Here is a 20,420-nt window from a genome sequence, read left to right as displayed (position 1 = left end):
GCTCTATGCCTTCTCTATGTCCACAGCCTGCTGTAAGAGCAGAGCAGCAGAGATACAGCGTTCTGTAGGCTTGTGTAATAGAGAGACTATGCAGGACTGTGACATAACAATACTATCAATAGAACCCCACCCTACTGCAGCATCACGCTAATGACGAAGATACAGTGATACAGTGGGATGGGCGAGAGAGAGGGGAGGGAGGGAGGGAGAGAGAGAGGAGAAAGGGAGGGAGAGAGAGAGGGGAGGAAGCGAGGGAGAGAGAGGGGGAGGCAAGTGAGAGAATGAGACAGAAAGGGGGAGGGAGAAATACAGTAGACAGAGAGAGGGGAAGGGGCGCGAGGGAGAGAATGTGAGAGGTGGAGAGAAAACGACAGAGGGAGAAAGGGGGAGTGAGGGAGAGAGAGAAATTGGAAGAGAGCAGAAAGGGGAAAAGAAGGGAGAGGAAGAGGGGGATGGAGAAATGTGAGCAGTGAGCAATATGTAATGATGTACAGTACACTTCCTGTATGAGGGGAAGTCATGCAGACTAAACCAATAACTCTTGTAGTATTACAGGGCCAATTGCCTATTCCTTTAATATATTTTTCAGAACCACAAATTATTCACAGAGATAGATTGGAGGAGTTCTTAAACCTCACGTGCACACACACACCACACGCCCGTGTGCAAACACACACACACTCGATAGCAGAACTAACACACACACACACACACACACACACACACACACACACACACACACACACACACACACACAAACACACATAGATCATCTATGAGAGATGAATCGCTCCCAGCATTTAATCCAACTAGCATTTAATCATTTATTTCCAAATCTGCTCTGCTCTCCCCTCGTTTCTGGAGTAAGTAGGACAGGGGCGGGACCAGAGTCACACACTGAGTAACCAAACACAACACTCACTCAAATTTAAAACAATGGCACAATGCCCACAATGCCTCAGAATCACATAATTAGCTACTGCACTGTGACAACAAAATAACTGGAATGAAAACTAGCATCGTACCATGGCTGAAATTACATTGGTGTCTATCTACGTATGTGCCTTCATGGCTTATGTAAAATTGACAGAAAGACATGAAAGTAATACTATAGCTATCGTTTTCATATCAGAATAACCATGCATAAGGAAATGTGACCTCTCGGAAAAGACCAAGCACACTATCATTAGACAAATAAACAGACAACAGTGTGGTATTGTAGCTGCAGAGCTGAATCTAATTGGAATTCAGCATGCATGTGAGTGTCTGGGTTACTAGTTTAGCTGCAGGGAGAAAAGCATGTAGAGGATTTGATACACAAACAAGCCAACAAAACCCTCTCACAGGCAGGAGTGAGGCTGAGTTTCTGGACTAGATACGCGCTGACTTGGGAATGTGAAACTGTGTGTGTGTATTTGTGTGTGTGTCCCAGCTAGCACATTTGGTTCCTTGGAAGTTGTTCAAACGCACGTTTTTGGTTTCCCATTGGTTCTGGGAACAAAGCCCTAAATTTCCCGACAGTTAAAACTGAAAATGTAGCCGGTTCAGGGAACGTTCATTTTTTAGGTTGCAGGGAAGTTCTGAAAACGCTTTTCTATGATTCCCTGAAAGTCTTCCTGGCAGGTTCTATTAATGTTTAGAATGGAAATTATAGGCTATTTGAAGATAATTAATACAATTTCACACAAAAAATTTATAACACTGCTAGCTTAACTGTTTTGAACTCCAAGCACAGAAAGGACACATGGATAGTCATTTAATTAGGCATTAATCATGCAAACACATTTATTTTTTTGTATGGTATGGCATCAATGAGATTTGAACCTATGATCTTCTGCTCTCTATCCATGGACTTAGTCCATTGCACCACCAGGATGGAGCTACCACGTCTTGTTTTTTAAAAACTCTTACAAAGCTGTAAATGATTTTGTCTATTCAAACAGACCCTATTTAAAAGGAAACAAGCATTCATTAAGATCAGGTGTGGCTAATTAGTTTGTGCGGCCGACACACCTTAACACACTTCACAAGATAGAGAATCAAGAGAGTTTTGTTGACGCTGAGAACGGAATGTATATGTTTTAAAATAACACTCTTAGAATGTTATTTGAACGTTGCTAATGCATTCTTGTGGTTTTTATGGAAAGTTTTCTTAACCTTTTCATGCGTGAGTTCCAAATATCTCTAACGGTCACCCCAGCGTGTGTTTTTTTATGTATGTGATGTCAGAATGCACTCACTGTTCCAAAATGGGATTGTTACGCAACATGACAATTAACCCACGCTGCCCTCAAACCAAGGCTCGCTGCCTGCTGATTATCTACAGTATAGGCTATGTTTCAACTTGTCGATTTCTAATTATTTTCGAACAAGTTTTATTTTCTAACAACAGTTTGAATTTAGGTGTGTTCCGCCTCCTCATTAATTCACATAGAAGTACCCCATTTCACTGTTGGGGACAATGTACTTTTGAGGTATTACTAAGCCGGGCAAACTTGTCTCTTCGACGAGAGCCCAAGCAATTCCCCAGTTGTTTCCCCAGATCAAGTATGCAGACATTTACGCATCTCCAGTCAGAACAGAACTTCAGAACCTGCACAAACTCTTTTCCCCCCGGGGCACATTTTCCGGCTGGCCTTCATTGTTGTTTTCCTTACTAATAATAACTTCGGACATGTTTGCGTTCCTATCAAAGTAAGTGCCTTATTACGTTATCATTATAGTTTCTGTATATTGTGTTGTTGTTTCTACTGTAGCATACCATATGTATGTATAGAGCATAATGTATTTATTCATGATTTCAAATACTGGTGACACATCATGCATTCCGATTCTTGCAGAAATTGTAACGGACACATGATGTGTGAAAAATGATGATGACCTAATGCTAAGCTAATTGCCAGCTACAGTATGTGTGGCACCATGTTTGTTGACATCATACAATGCATTCTGGTTGTCACGTTTACGTCTGTCAGACCAAAGATGTTATAACAAAACGAGGTGAAGGGTTGATTCACTCGCCTTTCGAGCAAACTTCTGGAAGTGAATGATAGCAGTGAATGATGGTAGATGACACACCCCCTTCAACGTGCATACTGCAAACAGACAAAACTCATCTTGTAACCTCTTATCTTTGGTTGAGGTGAAAAAAACAAAAATGGCGGCGCACACAAACAACCCATCGTCGGATTACTTTTGATTTTTAAAAGTGTTTTACTGAATTATTTTTACATTTTAGCAGACGCTTTTATCCAGAGCAACTTAAAGTTAGTGAGCGCATACATTTTCATTCTGGTTCCCCGTGGGAATCGAACCCACAACCCTGGCGTTGCAAGAGCAATGCTCTACCAACTGAGCTACACGGGACTTATTGCAGTCACTGGTGAGCACTGGTGAGCTCACCTGTGATGAATTGTAAATAGTAATTGCTATTAGCTAATACATATTATGGTTTCTGTCAGCCAAGAGTTAGCTAAATATGGTCACTCTTTCTTCAGTTAGCGCTACGACTAATGTAGCCTACATTTTCCGGTTTGGATGAGAATTGTGTTATGCTGTCACTACTTCTGTGAATGTCTGAACATTGCATCCAAAAATAAACTGCTCACATTGAGGACATAATGTTGTAAAGACTGTGTTTATGCAAAACGTTTCTGTAAAAAAAAACGTGTGGCCAGCTCAAACGCTGACTGTTGCGTCAATCGTAACTGGACGTTCTAAATTAGTGTTCTAATCACACTGGTTTGAGCGTACGCTGCGGGGACCACTGTAGAATGATCACAACCGTGTGTTCGTACATGTTTAATGGTCTAAGAACGTGACTTTAAATAGAACCATGAGGAAACCTGCAGAAAACATTATGATGAAGTACTGACATTCCCACAGAAGAACGTTGTTTCTTAACGTTCTCTGGACAATTTGGGAACATTACTTTAAATATAACCATGAGGAAACCTGTAGGAAATGTTATGGGAAGGTTGTATGCAAAATAAGCATAGACACAACCAATGTCTAAGCAACATATGGTTCTCAGAACGTTATGTGCAAGCTGGGGTGTGTGTGCCCATGTGTTGTGTGCAAGCTTTCATGTCTGTCTGTGTGTGTGTGTGTGTGTGTGTGTGTGTGTGTGTGTGTGTGTGTGTGTGTAGCTAATATAACTTAATGATAATGTGCATTGAGTTATTGCATAGAACGCCTACATTTAATCATTGCATAAAACGACTACATTTAATCCAACAAATGGATTGCTTTAGCAATATAAACCCCAGGAAACCAACCATGCCATTAAAACCAAGGCTATGGTTGGCTGTTTGATTGATATCCACACAATAAGCATCAGCAGTAATCACTCTGATAGGCTGTCCAAACCTCCACGCCTATAACAGGCTCTTTGATTGGCTCTCAGAGTGGCTGGGGACACAGGCGGTGTCCGATAGATTTACAGTCCCCTTGGGACCACCTCCAGCGGGGTAAGAGCTCCACAGCATAATAGATTCACTACCCCACCCTTTCACCCACGGTGACGCACATGCTGCCCCCCTACCAGTCACCCCAGGCATCCCTCACTTCCCCATTCTGACTAGCACTACCATGCACCAAGGACAGGGACCCCACAAGGACAATCTATTATGTACACACACTGTCAGTGACACTATTGCCAGTGACACACTACTACACACTTATAGAGAGACGCTGAGAGAGACTAAAACGACATGTATAGCTACGTAACACATTGAGACATGTATATTCAGGGGTTTTACTATACCGTAAATTTTCTGGGTTGTGTGTGTGAGAAAGACTGGGGGCGACTTCGGGGATCCTGCCTTAATGTTTCACTTCTCATCTGTATCCAAAAGAGAAACACAACAAACATTTGTAGCGCACACATATTATGATCTTCCAACCACCGTCTGTTAGGCATAGGCTTGCAGGGAAAAATAGAAACATGTCCGTATTGCCAAGAATGCAGTCATGCTTAAACTTTACATATGTAATATCTGTTACACATGCATACATATAGGTATAGCTGAACGAATATGGGCCAGGACCCCACTATCTTTATCTAAACCAATAGAATCACAAAAACACATTAACAATAAACATCAATAGAGCTCTGAGCACACACACACACACAGTGTAAGCATTGTAAATAATTGAACATAACGACACACGCACACGCATGCACACACACACACACAGTGATCAAGTTAGTTCAGCCTTTGACCAGGAGAGGGAGATTTTTCCTTCAGTTCCTTTGTTCTCCCTAGATCCTGGCTCTCTACTAGAGATGAGATGAACCGATTTGCCACACATGACACACACACTTCCACCCACCCCCATAAAACCACATATTGCTTGATAAATACATTCACACAATCACAACCACTCAGACACACACCACATAAACAATATCCATGGTTCAGCTATTAAATCTGTTTGGGATGCTGCCGTGCATGCAATCTTTCTCCCCTGCGGAAATGAAAAAGGAAAACTCCCATTGTGTAATAAACGAGAGATAGAGTGCACATTTGTGTGCCTGCCTAAGAACACCAAGCAAACTCTCAGCCAGATATTCATCAACTCAATGACTCGCTGCAGACACAGAGCAAATCTACATTTACACAGCAATCGAAACCTGGGCACACCGTGTTTCTCACTGACAACCTAATCATCTACACTACGACGGTGTCACTCTCTCAATAGAAAGATATAGGAGATAGCACTAAGGTCTAAATGTATTATGTAATACCAGTCTCCTTCATATGTAATAGGAAATATTCAAGCAGTGTACACTACTGAGTGTGCAGTGCAGTGAGTTCAGTGCAGGTCCAACCTTGGTGCAGGAGGCCTCAACCCAGTTCTTTAGATAAGACTGAATAATGCAGTGGAGCTCTGGTCTGCAGAGAGAGAGAGACACTTTGGAAGCGCAGTTTGAAAGAGTTTCTCAGCCTGCTCCACTTTCCAGAAGAAGAACAAAATATTTATAAAATAATAACTCAACCGTTCCCAAAGCTTCAGTTCTCTCTGTAGTTCTTCTTAGAAAACCTTAAACATCATCTTCCACTTTCAACATCAAAACTGAATCACCTACAAGTAAATGAAACAAAGGACATGCTTTCCACTTCAGATGAACCCAGTTTAGTGTGTGTGTTTGTGTGTGTGTGTGCGTGTGTGTGTGTGTGCGTGCATGCATGTGTGTGTTGATGTTACTCTTTCATTGGTAGCCCTGTATGGAGGTTACATGTCCACCATACAATATAGTTCGTTAGAGGTACTAAAAACCCTGTTAACCGGGGCCATTTTCACTAGTTCTTACTGCCATTTGACCAGATAAACTTTTGCAACCAACTGTATCATTGACATAGACCGTAAAGGAGAGGGGGTGAGAAAGAGAAGAAATCCCCAAAACATAAAAATATAGGGAGAAAGAGAAGCTTAGTAAAAGGCGAGCAACAGTAAGAAGAGTAGAGGAGGAAGGACAGGCGGTAATCAACAGCTCCTGAGACTGAGAGTGACTGGCGTCCCAGTTTGTTCTCTCTCCTCTGCTTTTATAAATCCACTCTTCATTGCACCATGAAGATGATTCCCTCTAATCGCATTAAACAAGCACCAAAGTGGAATCATCACTTAGACGCGGTTAACGGCCGCCCTAATCCTGGAAAACTGGGAATACTGTCAGCACGGGCAGAATGGAGGTATTCACGAAACGGGATTTGGAGGAATCTGGGAGCATTGTGTGTTTGCAGCAAGAGCTAGACAAGGCCAGGGGAATGACACATGGGGCACAGACACTTTGCTTCAGAACTATGAAACTCTGTTCAAGGAGACTGGAAAGTGAATGGGGATTAGATAGTTGGAAGTAAACAGCAGATGAACAAAGCAACTGCATGACCATGCTACTCTCTCCTCCAATCACAAACAGCCAAGAGGGGAAACAGAAATACATCACATGTTCTGTTTGGGTACTTTTTTAGTCTTTGTGTGATTGTTTGGAAATAATCTTGGCTTTTGCTCTTATTAGAGTCAGACTTTGGTCTCGTTATCCAGTGTGATGCATTGTGGATAATATGGTATCTGGCCTACTTTATCAGAATAGCTGATCTAGTGTGATGACGCATGGGGATCTCTAAACCATCTATCCTCCATCATTACTGGCTATGACACACAGCTGAAATCTAAACCATCTATCCCGGTCTCATCAGAATGCTCTATGAAACATGGAGCATGACTGATAGGATAGCCTGCAGACTAGTGCTGAGGGTGTTCAGTGTACCTTACATGTACGTGACCCTACAGACGCATGTACACAGGCATACATGCACGCACACACATGCACGTAAGCACATACACACAGACACGCACACACTCAGGTCTAAAATTATTGGCACCCTTAATTAGGATGAGTAAAAAAATACTGTATCAAATAAATAATACAAATACTGAGCTATATTGGTTGCAAAAAAAAAGGGAAATGATATTATTTTATACTAATACAATTGCTCAGAGAAAGAGATTTTGTTTAACAAGTAATATTTTTTTCTCAAAAATATAGGGGTCAAATTTATTGGCACCCCTTTTTTAATACCTTTCAATACCTCACCTGAGGATAATGACAATGAGCCTTTTTCTTAAATGTTTTATGAGATTGGAGAACACATTGTGAGGGATCTTAGGCCATTCCTCCATAAAGAATATTTCCAGATCCTTGATATCCTTCGTCTGCACTTATGGACAACCCTCTTCAAATCACAACAGGACGGTGTTCAGAGATAGATGGGAGGGGTTGAGTGGAGCTGACGGGTGGGACTAAAAACAACAAGATAACTAATGTAAAATCTGCTGTGTCTGTAAAATGTATATACTGTAGGTTCAGAACTTTTGTGAAACAGCACAGTTAAAAATATATGGCAAATAGAAATCAAAACTGGATGGTCTTCAGAGATAGATGGGAGGGGTTGAGGGTAGTTGAAGGATGGGATTAAAAACAAACAAAAGATAACTATTGTAAAATAAACTGTGTCTGTAAAAAGTATATAGTATGTATAAGTTGGAAGTAGAAGCCTAAGTGTTGTTGTCCATTAGTTTACTCCAATTAGGGGAGGGGTGGTAGGGTTAGGGGAAAATAATAAAGGAAAATGTATTTAAAATAAATCTGGATGGAAGTGTTTTTATTTTTTATTAAAAACAAATCAAATGTTATTGGTTGCATAACATATTTGTAGATGTTATCGCAGGTGAAGCAAAATGCTTTTGTTTCTAGCTCCAACAGTGCAGATGGCCATAGCAAAATGTTGATTTTGTGGTCAATTTACACTTTCTTTGTGGATTTCGATGTGTGCTTGGGGTTATTGTCTTGCTGGAAGATCCACTTGCGGCCAAGTTTCAGCCTCCTGGCAGAGGCAACCAGGTTTTGGGCTAAAATGTCCTGGTACTGGGTAATGTTCATGATGCCGTTGACCTTAACAAGGGCTCCAGGACCAGTGGAAGCAAAATAGCCCCACAACATCAAATATCTACCACCATATTTTACAGTAACTATGGTATGGGGTTCTTTTCTACATATGCGTATTTCTTTCGACACAAAGCCCACCACCAAAGAGCTCTATTTTCATTAATGATCTGGAAAGATTCTGTATGGAGGCGTGGTCTAAGATCCCTCCCAATGTGTTCTCCAATCTCATCATTTTAGAAAAAGTCTCAGTACCTTTATCCTCGCAAGGTGAGGTATTAAAAGGTTTTGGAAACACGGGTGTCTCACATAAAGTATTGTCTAAAAACCTACCCAGAATCACACAGTCAAAACCCACATACTACTACACTGTCACAAACAATAAAATACTACTCAGTTAGAACTTCGTCAGAATGACACCAAGAGTCCAGAAAACTCAGCACACAGATACAGTACAATACTTCAGCCTCAGTGCATTAGGCAACTAAGACACACTGTGAAATGGGAGCCCTTTCCCTCTCATTGTTCCTGTCACAGCCACACACAGGTGAGAGGGACTGGCACACTGAAATATGCAGCACTGCTGACTGCTCCAGTCCCCAAAGAGAGAAGAGAGGATGGGGTAAGGAGAGGAGAGGAGAGGACAGAGGAACAGAATGATATAGACTGGGCAGTAGAGAGAAGGACAGTCTCCATAGACAAACAGACACAGACTGACAGGGCGAAAGGAGAAGAGAGGTTTGGAATGGACACTTAGAAAAAAAGGTGCTATCTAGAACCTAAAAGGGTTGTTCGGCTGTCCGCATAGGAGAACCCTTTGAAGAACCCTTCTTGGTTCCAGCTAGAACCCTTTTGGTCCCAGGTATAACCCGTTTTAGTTCCATGTAGAACCCTTTCCACAGAGGGTTCTACAAGGAAACCAAAAGAGTTCTACCTGGAACCAAAAAGGGTTCTACCTGGACGAAGAACCCTTTTGGAACCCTTTTTACTAAGAGTGTGGGGTGAAGACTGTCCCTGCAGACAAATAGACAGACTGACTGAGACTGCAAAGTGAAAGGAAAGGAGAGATAAAATAAAATAAAAGGAAGGGAAATGAAAGGAAAGGAAAGGAAAATGGAGAGGAATGCAGATAGCAGGGGAATGAGAGGTGGGAAGAAAACAGCAGAAAAAATAGGAGAAGTAATATGGACAAGGAAAGGAGCCAGCCAATACAGCAAGCACAGGAGACAGAGAGACAGCAGGGTTTCAGACAATACAGCAAGCACAGGAGACAGAGAGACAGCAGGGTTTCAGACAATACAGCAAGCACAGGAAACAGAGAGACAGCAGGGTTTCAGACAATACAGCAAGCACAGGAAACAGAGAGACAGCAGGGTTTCAGACAATACAGCAAGCACAGGAGAAAGAGAGACAGCAAGGTTTCAGCCAATACAGCAAGCACAGGAGACAGAGAGACAGCAAGGTTTCAGCCATTTTACATCAGACTGCACTCACACTAGGAGACAGAGGGGGGCACAAGCGAGAGAGAACGAACAAGGGAGAAACTGGCTGTGTGGGAGGAGGTCGAGATAGCAAGATCCACTGTGTGTGAGAAAGAAGGCAAAATGGAGAGAAAGAAAGAGAGGGAGTGAAAGAAAGAAAGAAAGATGGAAAAGAGAAGGACAGCGCTAGAGGGAACCAGAAAGACGAGCTAAGAAACAGAGTGGCTGTGAGAATAAGGGTTAGTGATGGAGAGGGGAGGGAGATGGAGAAGGAAGGTGGAAAGATGGAGGGAGAGAGGGAGAGATGGAGGTAGAAGGGGTAGAGAGCTGTCTCAGTCATTCAGTCTCATAGTGTAATACTCATCCACAACACCCACATCCCACTGTTTAAGTCATACTAGACGGCCCACTAGATAAGATGGCAGGAACGATAAGAGAGTAGAGTCAGGAGCAGAGACAGGGGAAGCTTTAACCTGCACACACACAAAGACACACACATATAGACACACATACTGTACACTAAAGAAGGGTGGATAAATAGGTTTGACAGGCAAAGCTTGAGCAGGTCTGCCTCCCTGTGCAGGAGATATGTCTCATTGACGTTAAGCTATTATAATACCGTTATTAACCAAAATGCCCACATCTCTAAAAAATCTCCTCTATGGCAGATGGTCTCTCTAAATAAAAAGCCCACAGACAGACAGACAGACAGGCTGACAGACAGTGAAAAAATAAGCTACATGTGGGCTAGATGAGTCACACAGTCCAGGCCTCAAGTTGTCCAAATCGTGGGCAGTTATTTCCAGGAAAGAGAGGCTCAAAATGTGTCAAAGAGAGATTTCCAGCAAGGTTGGTACTCTTAAAAGGATACAGTTAGATAAAAGAAGCAAACACAGGAACGTCTTCCTCCCATTGACCTGTGAATATAGTGTTCTGCACTGCAATTATCTGTACAGGTAATTGGAGTAGAGAGAGAATAGCGGTGAGTCATCGCAGACCTGGCCCATTCTTACATGTAAGAGAGTGCAGGTTTTACAAATAAACAGGTCATGCTGTCATGCATGAACTACCTGTGTGTGTGTGTGTGTGTGTGTGTGTGTGTGTGTGTGTGTGTGTGTGTGTGTGTGTGTGTGTGTGTGTGTGTGTGTGTGTGTGTGTGTGTGTGTGTGTGTCTGTGTGGACTGTGTGAGGGGGAGGGGGAGTCAGAACCCTGCAGATGGGGACTCTGCTCTCTGCAACAGACAGAAAAACACTCTCCATTCAATCTTCCATCCGTAGATAAAAGTCAATGTTGGATGGATTCATCAGGCAAGTGTGCAGCATCTGTGGCCACATTCAATTGTAGACTTCTTACATCTCCTCAGCCTGCATTGGGAGTGCATGCCTACAGTGTGTGGGGGCAAGAAGCTTAGGAGGGCTGAGTTCAAGATGCTTAAACATGTTGCAATGATGTACAAACATTTTCCCATTCTTGAATGAGAGACCACAGTAACATTGCAACAAAGACAGTCACTTTCCTTTTCTTCAACCATCATTCTGCAAGTGGACCTTCAACAAAGTGTGTTTGCGTTGTATAACTCTGTACTGTGTGGCTCTTCTGGCTCAGTGACTTGGATGCAACCTCCAAGTGACCTCTAGCCAGCTCAGTCTCCAGGGCATCCACTGATGACCCCAGACCCAGGCTCAGCAGCTGCTGTTTGAGCTAATGTGGGCACACACAGCCACCATAAGACTGGATAAGAGAACAGACAGATTACTATTAGAGTATACGAGTATAGACTACTGTAATATGAGCTAAGAGTACAGACTACTGTAATATTAGCTAAGAGTATAGACTACTGTAATATATTAGCTAAGAGTATAGACTACTGTAATATTAGCTAAGAGTAAAGGCTACTGTAATATTAGCTCAAAGTAAAGACTACTGTAATATTAGCTAAGAGTAAAGGCTGATACTGTAAATCTGCACTCACATTCCACTCCCATATGAGCTCAAAATAGACGGCTGACTCAGAAAACGTTATACATGTCTCCCTTGGTATAGGAACAGTTGTGGAATACATACTCTAGAGTACTGGGTATTATAATACAGCACTACAGTTTTTCTCAATTGCTAAAACACTAAAACCCATTGGCTGAACAAAGTTCTCAGTTGCCTGGACTAATTTAGCTAATTATGCAGTATGTTGTCAATACCTTAAACCATTTCACATGGTAAAACACAATTTGCAGATCTCACTTAGACTTTTCAGCAAAACTCTAAACACATTCTCATTCTCAAAACACATTCTGCACTCTAATGCACATGTCATCCATACTGGTAAACACAAGTGGCAACAATCAAATACAAATAGAGAACACATTTCATTGATTGAACACAACCACTCAAAATTGATTTAACCTGTTTCAAATGATGCGACACAACCAATATAAGCCAGTTCAGAGAGCAAACAGGTTGTTGAAGGTGGGAAGGAGAAAGTCTGAGAATGGATAGAAGAAACAATGTGAGAGGACAAGGACGAGTGCGTATGCGAGGTGGGCGACGAGGAGGAAGAGGAGGAAGAGGAGGAGGACGGCAAGAAAGACGAAGAGGAGGACGAAGAGGAAGAGGAAGACAAAGAGTGGAAATATCTGATGAAATTCGAGCATCAGTCATAGACCATGTTCTTGTCCATGGACTGACAATGAGGGAAGCAGGACTTAGAGTGTAATCCAATTTGACCCGATTTTCTGTGTCCACCATAGTAAGGACATTCAGAGAAGAGAACAGGTACAGTATACTACTATATTTTTGTAATTGCAAATTTACTGTACTACACTATATGCAGCTGTTTCAATAGACATTTGTAAAGTTAATCACTGTATGTGTTGTACTGCATGAATATGTTTTGTAACTGCACAACTACTTTTTGTAGAATTGCAAGGCTGCCACATGCAGGTGGAAGGACAGCTATATTCACTCGGGAGCAAGAGGCCGTTATAGTTGGCATGGTCCTTCAAGATAATGCAATACGACTCAGAGAAATCCAGGAACGAGTGATACAAGACAACACACATTTCCAGGGAATCGACAGTGTGAGCATTTCCACAATTGACCGTGTCCTCCATCGTAACAGGATGCGAATGAAACAAGTATACAGAGTACCTTTTGAGCGCAACTCACCAAGGGTGAAAGAACTGCGAGCTCAGTATGTGCAAGTAAGTGTACATTCAGAAACATTTACTGTAATCCAGATTGTCTACAGTACTAACACATACTATGTGAATGACATTACTCTTTAGTACATACAATGTATGTGAATCAGAAGTGCATACAGTAGGCCTAATTGTACTCTGCAGTATAGCACTGTCTCTGTACGACTTACAAAATCCTACATACAGTATATATCTAAGAGATATTTTATTTGAGCAGCAGGTTCAAGACCATTAGGGTCAAGAGCTAAATGAGAATCCCATTCCCACCTACAGTGGGGAAAAAAAGTATTTAGTCAGCCACCAATTGTGCAAGTTCTCCCACTTAAAAAGATGAGAGAGGCCTGTAATTTTCATCATAGGTACACGTCAACTATGACAGACAAATTGAGAAAAAAATTTCATGAAAATCACATTGTAGGATTTTTTAATGAATTTATTTGCAAATTATGGTGGAAAATAAGTATTTGGTCACCTACCAACAAGCAAGATTTCTGGCTCTCACAGACCTGTAACTTCTTCTTTAAGAGGCACCTCTGTCCTCCACTCGTTACCTGTATTAATGGCACCTGTTTGAACTTGTTATCAGTATAAAAGACACCTGTCCACAACCTCAAACAGTCACACTCCAAACTCCACTATGGCCAAGACCAAAGAGCTGTCAAAGGACACCAGAAACAAAATTGTAGACCTGCACCAGGCTGGGAAGACTGAATCTGCAATAGGTAAGCAGCTTGGTTTGAAGAAATCAACTGTGGGAGCAATTATTAGGAAATGGAAGACATACAAGACCACTGACAAACTCCCTCGATCTGGGGCTCCACGCAAGATCTCACCCCGTGGGGTCAAAATGATCACAAGAACGGTGAGCAAAAATCCCAGAACCACACGGGGGGACCTAGTGAATGACCTGCAGAGAGCTGGGACCAAAGTAACAAAGCCTACCATCAGTAACACACTACGCCGCCAGGGACTCAAATCCTGCAGTGCAAGACGTGTCCCCCTGCTTAAGCCAGTACGTGTCCAGGCCCGTCTGAAGTTTGCTAGAGGGCATTTGGATGATCCAGAAGAGGATTGGGAGAATGTCATATGGTCAGATGAAACCAAAATAGAACTTTTTGGTAAAAACTCAACTCGTCGTGTTTGGAGGACAAAGAATGCTGAGTTGCATACAAAGAACACCATACCTACTGTGAAGCATGGGGGTGGAAATATCATGCTTTGGGGCTGTTTTTCTGCAAAGGGACCAGAACGACTGATCCGTGTAAAGGAAAGAATGAATGGGGCCATGTTTCGTGAGATTTTGAGTGAAAACCTCCTTCCATCAGCAAGGGCATTGAAGATGAAACGTGGCTGGGTCTTTCAGCATGACAATGATCCCAAACACACCGCCCGGGCAACGAAGGAGTGGCTTCGTAAGAAGCATTTCAAGGTCCTGGAGTGGCCTAGCCAGTCTCCAGATCTCAACCCCATAGAAAATCTTTGGAGGGGAGTTGAAAGTCCGTGTTGCCCAGCGACAGCCCCAAAACATCACTGCTCTAGAGAAGATCTGCATGGAGGAATGGGCCAAAATACCAGCAACAGTGTGTGAAAACCTTGTGAAGACTTACAGAAAACGTTTGACCTGTGTCATTGCCAACAAAGGGTATATAACAAAGTATTGAGAAACTTTTGTTATTGACCAAATACTTATTTTCCACCATAATTTGCAAATAAATTCATTAAAAATCCTACAATGTGATTTTCTGGATTTTTTTTTCTATAATAATATGCCATTTAGCAGACGCTTTTATCCAAAGCGACTTACAGTCATGCGTGCATACATTTTTTGTGTATGGGTGGTCCCGGGGATCGAACCCACTACCTTGGCGTTACAAGCGCCGTCCTCTACCAGCTGAGCTACAGAGGACCACTCATTTTGTCTGTCATAGTTGACGTGTAGCTATGATGAAAATTACAGGCCTCTCTCATCTTTTTAAGTGGGAGAACTTGCACAATTGGTGGCTGACTAAATACTTTTTTCCCCCACTGTATGTGATAGTGTGGGACAATGTCAGTTTCCACCGAGCTGCTCAGGTAAGGGAATGGTTTAACATCAATGGGCAGTTTATGAACTAAATACGATTGAGGAGTTTTTCTCCTCTTGGAAATGGAAAGTGTATGATAGACAACCCTACACCAGAGTAAATCTGCTGCAAGCCATGGATTTAGCCTGTGGTGATATAGGTGAGGAATCATGTCAGGGCTGGATACGGCACACAAGAGGCTTCTTCCCCCGTTGCCTCAGGAGGGACAATATTGCTTGTGATGTGGACGAAGTGCTCTGGCCTGACCCAGCCCAAAGACAAGAAGAAGAATATTGATCACGTTTACTCCTTTGATTTTTGTCCCTTTTAGTATTGTATACTGTTGTACAGTGCCTTGTAGGCTGTATACTGTACAATGGACAAATTGTATGGCCCAGAACATTGTGCTTTCCATTTGTTAACAGTACTGACTGCTCAATAGATTTTGACTGGTTGCAGGTTCATATCAACAAAGAACAAGAATTATAGTATCACAGAGACAAAGGACAAGTTTGTGAGATGCAGGGTACAGTTCTGTAAAAATAGGGGTACAAGGAGGAGGAAGAACAAAAAACAAAATTGCAAAGAGCAAAGCAGAGTAGTAATTTCTGATCAATTTTGAGCTACTATGATAGAACATGTTTTCGTTCATCAAAAGACAATGACGGAAAAATTTGAAATTTGTTTTGAGATTAAAAATGTACTTCTCCCTGAGAATCAATGTGTTTCCTATTTTTCGGTGTATTGTTTACTGACTGCTTGAGAGTGTATATCATTTGGATCACTTTGTTTATGATTTGAGAGCAGTGTTTGATTTTGGACACAGGTAAAACAGTTTTGAGGCAAATGTTTCATTTTGCGAGAGGAGTCAGAGGTTTTGTAAATAGTGCTTGAAGATGAGGTTTTGTGTTTAATGTTTTCAGGAAATGGAGCAAGGTTTCAGAAAATTGTGTTTTAGCAATTGAGAAAAACTGTAATATAGGTATGGTACTATATACACCAGTTTTTGTATATATACATTAATACATTAATACATTCACAAATGCAGCATTACTATTCATGTAGACATTACTATTCATGTAGACATACACGAGTCCTGAGGAGCAGCCTCTGACCCTGATCCTGATTCCTGAATCCGCTGCAGTGGAGAGAGAGAGAGAAGAGAGAGATAGAGAGACAGACAGGGAGTGAGAGAGAGAGAGGGAGAGAGATAAAGAGAAGAGAGAGAGAGAGAGAGAGAGAGAGAGAGAGAGAGAGAGAGAGAGAGAGAGAGAGAGAGAGAGAGAGAGAGAGAGAGAGAGAGAGAGAGAGAGAGAGAGAGAAGAGAGAGAGAGAGAGAGAGAGAGAGAGAGAGAGAGAGAGAGAGAGAGAGAGAGAGAGAGAGAGAAAGAGAGAGGTAGAGGGAGACTGTAATAGAGAAGGTCTAAAAAGTAGTTCTGGGTGTAGGCTAACTTTAGAGAGATAACAGGGTCAGTGGTCACATGACCGATACACAACCAGAACTGACATGACCCTTCACAGTGGAACCAACCAGGGTTGATCCACCTAGAACCAGAACTAACTAGAATGGACCTACACACCATGAACCAAAGCAACTTGGTAAAAAAACTGAGATAATAAACTGATAATAAACAGACTCCTTTATTGGTACCTAGCTTGAATGCTTTTCCTTGTTGAGTCAGTGTAAATGCAATGTCAATGCATGTTCTCACATGTTGAGTCGTACGCAGCTACAGCTCTATTCTCTCTGTGATCACAATGAAGATGAATGACTCTGTAGTCAATACTGGTCGACCATCTTTGCCATGACACAACTACTGTGTGTTTACAGTAGGTAACAACACACACACACACGCACGCACACACACACACACACACACACACACACACACACACACACTGGGTCTGTGGGCCAACACCTCCGCTCTGCCGCAGTGTCCAACGAGGCCTGCTGACGTTAACACTAATACAGCCTGCTAAGTCATAGATGCCCACATCACCTGGATAGAACCACAATGTGCTGAATCTCACAGTATGCAGCCAGGGTATACTCAGGACTCACTGTTCTCTAGGCCTGGCCTAACTCCAGACTCCAGCCACACTCACAGCGCTATTGCCAAACTGCATGCAAAGTATTCACTATAGCACCACAACTACACCGATATAAGTCTTACTAACTGTTGTGAATACACATCGTTGAATAAACTTTGTGTGATTACTAATGAGCTCAACAGACTGTGACAGACAGAGAAAGAGAGGGGGAAGAGAGAAAAAATACAGAGAAAAGAGAGAATGATGCCTCAGCAGATGAGATAAGCATATTGCAGAGACACGTGGTGGAGAATTCACTGATACGTGAGAAGGACAGTGGAATAAGCAGTCCTGATTCCAGTACTGGGCAGCTCCACTGTGTAATAAGATACACTCAGACCTCTCCCCTCCTCTTCTGTCCCCTCCCTCCCCTCCCCTCCCCTCCCCTCCTCCCCTCCTCTGCTCTCCTCTCCTCTCCTCTCCTCTCCTCTCCTCTCCTCTCCTCTCCTCTCCTCTCCTCTCCTGTGTGGCTCTGTGAACAACATAGGACAGGTGTGTTTTTGCCGTACACTGCTGTGGGTGGCTGTGTGTGTAAATGAGATTACCGGCACAGCTCTGACCTGGATGTGAGTGACACTGTGTCCTAACAAAGACACAGCAGTACAGAACGTGTGCCTTACTGACACACAGCAGCTTCCAGCACATACAGATCAACATCCCCATCCACAGCCACAACCCCACGGGGGAGGGAGAGGGAGGGGAGCGGGGAGATGGGGGAAGGGGGAAGGGAAAGAGGGAGAGAGGGGCAGGTGGAGGGAGGGAGAGAAAGAGAACAGAGAGAGTGGTAGTGAGAGAGGAGAGAGGTGGATGCAGAAGTCGACAGAAATGGAGAGCAGCAAAAATTAGAGGGTTAAGGGATGAAGGGAAAGCAGAGTGAATGGGAGAGTACAGGTAAGAGAGGAGGGAGCAGAGCAAATGGGCAGCCAGGTGATACAAGTCAGTATTTGACGTCCATCCATGTCTGAGGACGTTGGGAGATGACTTGGAAACCGGCCGCTGTTAACTTCAAGTAGGTTTCAGTTTTGCTAGGGCGTTGTGGACGAGGATGGCAGATATGCGTAACCATCAGCCATCTGATTCCAAAGGTCGCAAGTTCGAATCCAGCGATAGAGAGTTAACCCTAACCTTAAAAATGCAGAGTTAACACCTAAACTTAACCTTAAACACTTTGAAATGTGACATTTGCAACAACTTCAAACTTTGACATTTGAGAAACATGGATGAACGTCTAATTTTGACGTGAGACTGTGAGAGCTAGTTGCTAATGGGATAGGCCATTGTGCGAAAAACCAAAGAAAGTCATAGAAGCAGCAGCAGAAACAGAGAAAGAGACACAGAGAGAAGGGGAAAGCGAGGGGCTGAGCGAGAGGGAGGGAAAGGGAATAGAACAATAATAGAGCTTGGGGAGAAGGCAGTGTGTGTGCAGCCATCTAAAATAAGACCAATTCTGTTTCTCCGCCTGCTGAAATTCGGTACAATACTGCTTAAAAGCTTTAGTGGCTGACTGTAATACTCATCCCTGCCTCTGCTACACTCTCTCCCTATGACACTGAACACACTCTCACAGGGAGAACACTCTCACACGATTAACCAAGACAACTGACACACCACAAAGGTGCATCACAGTGGGAGCAGTCTTGAGCTCAGACACGTGGCATACTAACACGATTACACATACTAACCAAGCACACACAAAGAGACACTGAGGCAAAGATATACCACGGCTCCAGAAATACAACATACGAATGAAGTACTGTACACATTGTATTATGATGAAGTAGGCTACATGCTCAGACACATCAACCAATATACTGTTGTGAATTTAGCAAGGTTGTTTGCATGTTTCACAATCACAACGTTCTGTTCCAAAGGGGAACGTGCCAACCACAGTCCCAATAGATTAACTCACACGCCATGATAGACCCCAATAGCTTCACCACACACACTACGGATGGAGGAAGCAAATGTGGCTGAGTGAAACCATGTATATTCACACTGTGTGTCATAAGGGCCTGAACAAACCCATGTGACCACTGAAGTCATGACAACACTTGTTGGCTAAATGAGACACACACTACCATTTTTAATCAGAGCAGTAAATCTCACACAGGCATCTGCTGTCCAAGCACGGTTTGGCACTGCCACTGTGCACACACTGCCACACACACACACACACACACACACACACACACACACACACACACACACACACACACACACACACACACACACACACACACAGAGAGGCTGATCACCAAACTGGGCATTAGGCATGGGACATTGAACAGAGACACTGAAGGGGATATCATCACCATTTACAAATGGGAAGGCTGCTATCAAATCTTCATGGTGCACATTCTCATTATTTCTACTCTCCATCTCACTCATCACTCACCACTGACTTCCACCCATTTTAGGCTTTTGAGTACTGATATCTCACTCTCCCTTTATCCTTTACTATCTCACCATCTCTCTCTTTCTCCGTCTTCTGCATTGTTTCACATTCCTCTCAATCATTCTGTATGAGTATTAGTGCCACTGAATAGTAATAATCTATAGTACTGCACTGCCATCCTGATTCTAACTAACCTCACTCATTATTACTAGCCTATGGAATTATCAAAGTGTGAAATCTGAAGTGACCTAGTTGAGTAAAAATAGAAAATTGCCATATTACAATATATTTAATAACGTGTTGATCTATTTTCACATTTACTGTTGCTTCTCTGTTGACACCATCTGTTGACCAAATATTAAAATGAGGATTTCGCTAACATAATCTGTGTTTCAATCAAAACTAAACCCATTTTCATTCAATACTGTGAGATGGTAGAAGAGGAACCATACAAAAGACACGACGTCCCCTCCCCCTCCGCTTTCCCCCTCCCTCTCTCCTATTGCTGAGACCACTGCACTGCACGCGAGACTCGCCGGCATGCGGTGGAAAACCAGTGAATACGTGCGTTGCTAGGGCAACACCATCATCGCCTAGAATCGGCCTCATTCAGCCACACAGCAGATGAAACACAAGCTATCTGTTAGCCAATAACATGAGGCCGTTTGTGAAAATCAAAACAAGGGCACCGGAGCTAACCCCTTTATTATTTCAACCGCGCAGCCGCCGCATTAGAACACAGACGG

The 20,420-nt window shown here is 42.8% G+C and overlaps 1 protein-coding gene across 15 annotated transcripts in view; it reads right to left on the bottom strand.

Annotated features, from left to right (window-relative positions):
• Positions 1-20,420, bottom strand: part of LOC121543687 (protocadherin alpha-C2) — a 180,698-nt gene that overhangs the window by 102,265 nt on the left and 58,013 nt on the right. For 10 of the 15 annotated variants that reach the window (XM_041853865.2, XM_041853835.2, XM_041853858.2 and 7 more), the window contains exon 2: positions 4,766-4,843. The exons of the other annotated variants lie outside the window; for them this stretch is intronic. In XM_041853865.2, coding sequence (XP_041709799.1) covers positions 4,766-4,843 — 78 coding nt within the window. The remainder of the gene's footprint in view (positions 1-4,765; positions 4,844-20,420) is intronic. 15 annotated transcript variants of the gene reach the window in all.

This window comes from Coregonus clupeaformis, chromosome 3 (assembly GCF_020615455.1).
Source record: "Coregonus clupeaformis isolate EN_2021a chromosome 3, ASM2061545v1, whole genome shotgun sequence".
Classification (NCBI taxonomy): Eukaryota; Metazoa; Chordata; class Actinopteri; order Salmoniformes; family Salmonidae; genus Coregonus; species Coregonus clupeaformis.
The sequence above is the reverse complement of the archived record's forward strand: the minus strand, read 5'-3'. Positions and strand labels throughout refer to the sequence as shown.